General features: G+C 47.5%; 1 protein-coding gene across 3 annotated transcripts in view; it reads right to left on the minus strand.

Annotated features, from left to right (window-relative positions):
- Window positions 1–4619: 4619 nt before the first annotated feature.
- LOC119358202 (zinc finger CCCH domain-containing protein 43-like) overlaps window positions 4620–6311 on the minus strand; it is a 6467-nt gene continuing 4775 nt past the window's right edge. The window contains exons 4-5 of one of the 3 annotated variants that reach the window (XM_037624864.1): window positions 5332–5652; window positions 4621–5253 (exon numbers count right to left, since the gene is read on the minus strand). In XM_037624864.1, the coding sequence (XP_037480761.1) occupies window positions 4681–5253; window positions 5332–5652 (894 nt within the window). In that variant the 3' untranslated portion in view covers window positions 4621–4680. Of the gene's footprint in view, window positions 5254–5331; window positions 5653–6311 lie in introns of all 3 variants that reach the window. The other 2 variants (XM_037624870.1, XM_037624866.1) reach the window with 2 other exon arrangements.

The raw sequence follows: 6311 nt of genomic DNA on the forward strand, positions 1-6311 counted from the left end.
ATTCAGAAATCCTATGTGGCATCGATCCATGACGGTCTTTTCTGTCACGAAGGTTAGGGCCTGGTTTGGGCTGCGCGGGCCTCGGGCTAATCCTTGACGGTCGAGAACCGTCATGGACGGCTTGATGTCAAATTATGACGCGATATAGATGACGGAATTCAAATCCGTCATGCATGGCCACGCATGATAGTTTTCCCCTCGTCTGTGACGGACAAGAACTGTCATGTATTAACAGATTTCTTGTAGTGCTCCAATGCAGCCGCCCCCTGCTTGCCGAGGCTGCTGAAACAAGTTACCATACATCTGGCACACAAACTTCATCACATCCAATATACCCTTCCACCGAAGCTTCAAGACCTCCAATCGTAGCCGCCATGACTTTCTCCATCTCTATCAATGCCTTGGGAATTTTCACTTAGACGTGTCCCATGACACCGGTAACAGAGTGAAGCTTCACGCTGCTCCCTCCTAAGGCCGTGTTTGGCTGATAAGAAGAGCGCGCGTGGCCGGAGTTTTGCGATCTACTTCCTCTGTTCCGATTTACTCGTCGTGGTTTTAGTTAGTTCAAATTTGAACTAAAACCACGACGAGTAAATTAGAACGGAGGGAGTAGATATCAGGGACGACATCCGCCAATCCATATAGATCTCTGACTGGGAAAACCCGAACTCGTCAGCTACCAGATCAGAGAGGTCCACATCCGGCAGAAAGATCACTTGGCAGAACAAGAATGCTAGGGCCAAGATTTGGCAGAACCAAATCGGGCTAGCCTCCACGAAGGACGGGAGCTCTGCCACGACCTAGCACACCGCCGGAGGGGCCCTCGTCTGAGCCGCGTGTGCCGATGAGAGAAGGCCAGGCCGTCGACCAGCAGTAACCCCGCCAGCCGCTGGCGTGCCTCACATGCCTGCCATGGCCTAGATCCGGCGAAGTCGGCTGGAACCAGACGCAGCCGCCACTGCCCGGTGTCGCCCTCCGCGGCCTGTCACACGACCGGTGCACTGCCATTGCGCAACCACGCCGGAGTGCAACCGTGCAGTGATGCCCCGCAGCAGCACGACCTCCAAATGCTCCGTACCCGCCCGCGACAAGCTGGCACACAGGAGATGAAGGAGACCCCGCCGCCGGCGGCGGCCAGGGTTCGCCCGGTTGCGCACTGTGGTGGCGGTGAGGAAGGTGAGGGAGAGGGAGGTACCGGCGGCGGAGATGTGAGGCAGCAACCGCTACAATGCCTGCATGCATTGGTGTCAACAGTACGGCCGCCTCATCAACAACAAGCATCGGCAGTAGGCCGCCACCGTCGAGGTCCAGCTTGGGCTGACAACCGTGGTGGGTGCGGTCCCTGACTGCTTCAAGGTCTGTCATAACAGTAAGGACCATGATGCCTGCATGCAAAAGTGTCAAGGCCACCTCGTCAACCAGAAGCATCGACAAGAGGCCACCGCCGTCCAGCTTGGGGCGTCGAAGGGGGCGATGTAGACACAAGGAGGAGAAGCAAAAGAGGAGGAGCCGTCGATATGTGAGGACGATGCGCGGCGTGACGCATGAGATGACGTACTCGGAGTACTGCGTAAGGAACGCTTGGATATTTCCAGGCAAATACGACGTCTGCATGCTGGTTTGGTGTGAAGCAGGCTCCCAAGTCACCAAACAGATAAACAACAACGTTGAGAAGCATCCCACCGATGCCGGGACCGATGGCGTGTCTTGTCTTCTTCTGCAAAATAGCCATTGTCGTAGTGAGCTGAGCTCGGTTCTATATATGTTTACTCTAGATTAATTAGCTCGTCTGAATGTTTGTTTGCTCTTTTGTAATACTAGCTACGAATAAATGTTGTTGATTTGCAGATCTATATATGTATTGTGCTTCTTTTTGATTGACCATTGCTGAATGTTGATCCCGTGCTTAATGTGTTTGTTTATACAGCAAACAAGTACTCCATGCATCTCAAAATATAGAGCGTGTTTGATTCTTTTAAAGTTAAATTTTAATCAAATTTATAGGACATTAGCATCCATACTATCGACCAGTTCATGGATGCTAATGGAACTGGAATGGTATTGTCTGACAAGCTCGAATGCCAATGGTGTGCAGAAGTATATCCAACAGGCTTGTCCATTGCTTTATGCGGGAACAAGGCGCCTTCCTTTTCCCCATGGCCACCAAAAGAACGCGAAAACATTGACGCCTACCAACAAATGTACATCCAGCCTTCAAGATTGTTCTGGAGCTCCACAACAGATATGCCTGGAGTCTTTGGAATGGATAGACTTCCTAGAACGCGAAAGTAAATTTTTTTTTGAAAAGGAGGATATTTTCACAAGCCCGAGTCGACCACATCGCACTTTAAAATGCTGCACTTACAGAAAACTGTTGGTTTTGAAGAACAAGGGGGTTCAGCGATTCTCTGGTCTCATCAAGGACCAAGAGGAGGCGCTGAAGAATCGCCCCAACAAAATGATGAAGGTTAGCCTCTGACATACCTCTCAAATCTAATTAGTTCAGAGATAAAGGTTGGTAGTTCAGAGAAAGTTAGTGTTTGACATGCGTGCGCTCCTTTTTGTTGTCTTTCTTTGATTTCGCGCGATCAATGTCGGCAGCTATGGTGGTATTTTGGATGCTGGTGAAACAGATGACGTACAGCGGCCAATCGTTCAGGATGGATGGTATATAAGGCGAGTTGAACAAAAGCGAGTAAATTTCAGAAGACCATCACATCTATGTATCCTAAATCAAAAACCATCGGTTTATATTTATTTCTGCAAAAAAAAACATCCAATTTCTTGGTGACAGTTTGCAGAAAGCACTAATAAGTAATAACACGAATAAACAGTTATTGATACTGAATCTGACCGGGGGACCACATTTTTGCTGATATGGCACTTGGTAAGGTTCCTGAAAAAAAGGATGTTATTGTCTAACCGAGCTGACATGTTGGATCCACGTATCATTTAAACAAAATGAAATAAAAGGAGAGAAGAACGGAGGAGCGATTGTGATAGCTATGGATGGCACGAAGACCCGAGAGCCTAGGAGCGTAGTGGGGAGGAGAGCCGCGTCGGAATGTCGACGCCGTGCTAGGTGCGTTTCCGGTGCGTGCCGGGGCTCGCTGAGGAGGTCGAGAGCACGACCGAGGTCTCCCTGAGTGAGCCGTTGAGGTTGGACGTACGAAGAGCACAAGCAGAGGTAGCGAGTAACAGCAGTACGCACCGTTGGGGCAGCGGTTATTTGTGGCGGTGAGAGCAACATGAGAGGCGCAAGCTCAGGGCGGCAGTGCGGCGTGGGCCAAGATGGTTGTGGCAAGCTGGGTGGTGGCTGCCCGGAGGAGGGTGGCCGGGGGCGTGCACCGGGCTGCCAACCTGGTGCCCCTGCTATGTGTTTGGCAAAATGCCAAGGACGTAGATCAGAGGTTGACCGATCGCTTAACGTTAGGCTCTGCCATCCATTTTTCCTGGCCATGTGGCATCTGACAGTGGGACCCATCCGTCAGATTTATCATTAAACTGATCTATTCATCCAACCGTCATTTTTCGTAAACTATCGGTACAATGGCGGTGGACTTTTGCAAAAGAAAACCGAATGGTGGTGTTTTTTTTATTTAAGGTCCATAATTATGGTGGTCTTTTGCAATTTACTCAAAAAAGCTCCAAGTAGACCCTTTCCTCTTTCCTTCTCGCATCGCGCCCGCGAGCAACTAGCGGGAACCCTAGCTCGTTGTCATACCATCCTCCCCCCCCCCTTCCGCTCAACACCAGCGACTGGCGCGGGGTGGCCGGTTGAGCGGCGGCGATGGGATGACACAGGGTTCTGCGACAGGACGGCGGGTGCTCCTGGCGACGACGTGGGCAGGCTGTGTGGGAGCGGCGGCCTCCTGCGTGCTCATGTGCCGTACGAGGGACGTAGGTTTCGGCCAAATCGAGCGGTGACGACTCTCCTCCCCCTGGCTACGACGTGTCCTTCCCCATCCACTGCATGCATGGATCCAGCTGGTTGTACTTCTGTTCTACCCCTCCTAGCGGACGGAGGCGACGGTGTTGCCGACATTGCATGGGAGTGGCCAGGGGGCCTACATGGTCATGTGGTGCCCCCTGTGGGGGGGGGGGGGCACGCCACCAGGCCGTGTGGCGACCTGGTGGCCCCCCTCTGGTCCTTCTTCGCTGCAAACATTATATATTTCAGCAAAATCTCCAAAAATCTCCGTCCAATTCCGAGCAGTTTTATGTCTGCACAAAATACAACATAATGATAGTTCTGCTAAAAACAACGTCGGTCCAGATTTGTTTTCATTCAAATCAAGCAAACTAGAGATGAAAAAAATAGCAAAAGTATCTGGAAAAATATATACATTGGAGATATATCAGGGTGCGATCTTCTGAAAGGATGCATTAGAGGTTGATGGCTGCAGCAGGTCCCCTTCAAGCTGCGGTTTAGTTAGAGGTACATTCTAGAGAACATATTTAATAGGGCATTGGATAAATTAAGAGATCAGGACATTTTCTCTTTTGCCGAAGAGATTGGAGGGACACGTGATATGATGAATCACAGTAAGAGCTCAATGCAGTCACACGAAATCAAAAGTGAGTTTAGAAGCTACATCAAAAACTAGCAAGTTCATAAAATAAAATAGCATTAAATCAGTACATTACTTTTAAACGGTCTCATGATAACAACAACTCAAATTAGTTTACCGAATAAACATCAGCTACACTTGAAGTAGGATCCTTCAGTTGGCACATCTTTTTAAGCCACCTAAGTCTTCCTCGAGGGGTCTTTAGAGTAAGAAACATTTCTCGATGTTCAGCTCTAGTAAATAATTGAGTAGCAATGAAATGTTCATCACTTCCCTCCTCAGCTCCAGCACCTACAACCAACTCCATGATCTCAGAAATATTGCTTCCTACTCGATCGATCCTCATAGATGTTGCCAAATTGCTTGGGCTCAGATTTTCTTCAAAGTTAACAAGATCATTGAGTTCTGCAGGCACGTAATTTGTCTTGAGTTTCGTCAAGTTGGGTTCTTTTTTAGAAGATTGTTGTAGCATTGCCTCTTTAGATTGTTCATTAACATACTTATCAATGATGCCTGCATCATTTCCATCACCAGCACCTTGCTCACTTCTGATAGTTGTATTGACTGCCAAATTAGTTTCAGGTGATGTTGAACCTAAATCCACCATATCCTCGAACATTATATTTAAAAGATTAACATTCTCGAGTGGCGCAAAACAGAACTCTCCGCAATCTGGCATTACCTGAATAAAATATGAAAGGACAATATGTTTGAGTAAAAACAGATATACGGGAAGCCGTAAATGAAAAGGAAGTTACACCTCCATCATTTTTGCCCACCATTCTAGACTTGCAGATATTGTATTCATTTTAGTACCCTGCCATAGATCAACTTCACTCTCCATCAATGCCTTCCATGTCTGGTAGTCTTTCTTCAATGACTCCCACTTACTTTCAAATTGCTTGTGATTGTAGACTTTTTTTGTTTTTTCATTAAACTTAGCGCATAAGTTCGTATACCCAATACCACTCAAATGGTCGGTTGGTCGATTTCCAGATAAAACCTCATCGGTACAAATATCACAAAAAACTTTAGTAGTGAAAGGATCCCAATCTGATTTTCCTTGCTTGTTTTCATCCATCTACAATTACACAATTTCATATAGTTACAAACTAAACTTCAAGCTCTTATATATCACTTGCTAACTTGCGGATCCTATAAGTGGAATATGTAACACTACTATAAGATTTGATGATGTTTAATCTAGAGAGAAATGAAGAAGATAATTGAGATCAAAACCATCCATGTGTACTATGAGTTTTTATTTGGTGTTCTCTATGTATTTGTGTTAGGATATGAAGGGGGACGGGAAGGTTAGTATCTACATTAAGTAACTTATGAGAGCGGTTTCACCGACACACTCTATTTGTATGCTCCACTTGTACTACGGCAGAGGAACAATAAATATTGCAGGGCTACACTAGTAGAAAAAGGGTCAAACATGAAGCACATTAGTGCCGGTTTGAATTTGAGCCGGCACTAATGGTACCATTAGTGCCGGTTCGAACGACTATGCATTAATGACGGTTCGTGTTGAACCTTTAGTACCGGTTCGTGCCACGAACCGGTACTAAAGGGGTGATGGCAGGCTGGCGTCAGGCTGGGGCCCCACGATCTCCTTTAGTACCGGTTCATGGCACAAACCGGTACTAAAGGGCTAACCTTTAGTGCCGGTTTGTGCCACGAACCGGTACTAAAGGGGTCTGACCTATAGTACCGGTTTGTGACACAAACCAGCAC

Source organism: Triticum dicoccoides, chromosome 1A (assembly GCF_002162155.2).
Source record: "Triticum dicoccoides isolate Atlit2015 ecotype Zavitan chromosome 1A, WEW_v2.0, whole genome shotgun sequence".
Taxonomy (NCBI): domain Eukaryota; kingdom Viridiplantae; phylum Streptophyta; class Magnoliopsida; order Poales; family Poaceae; genus Triticum; species Triticum dicoccoides.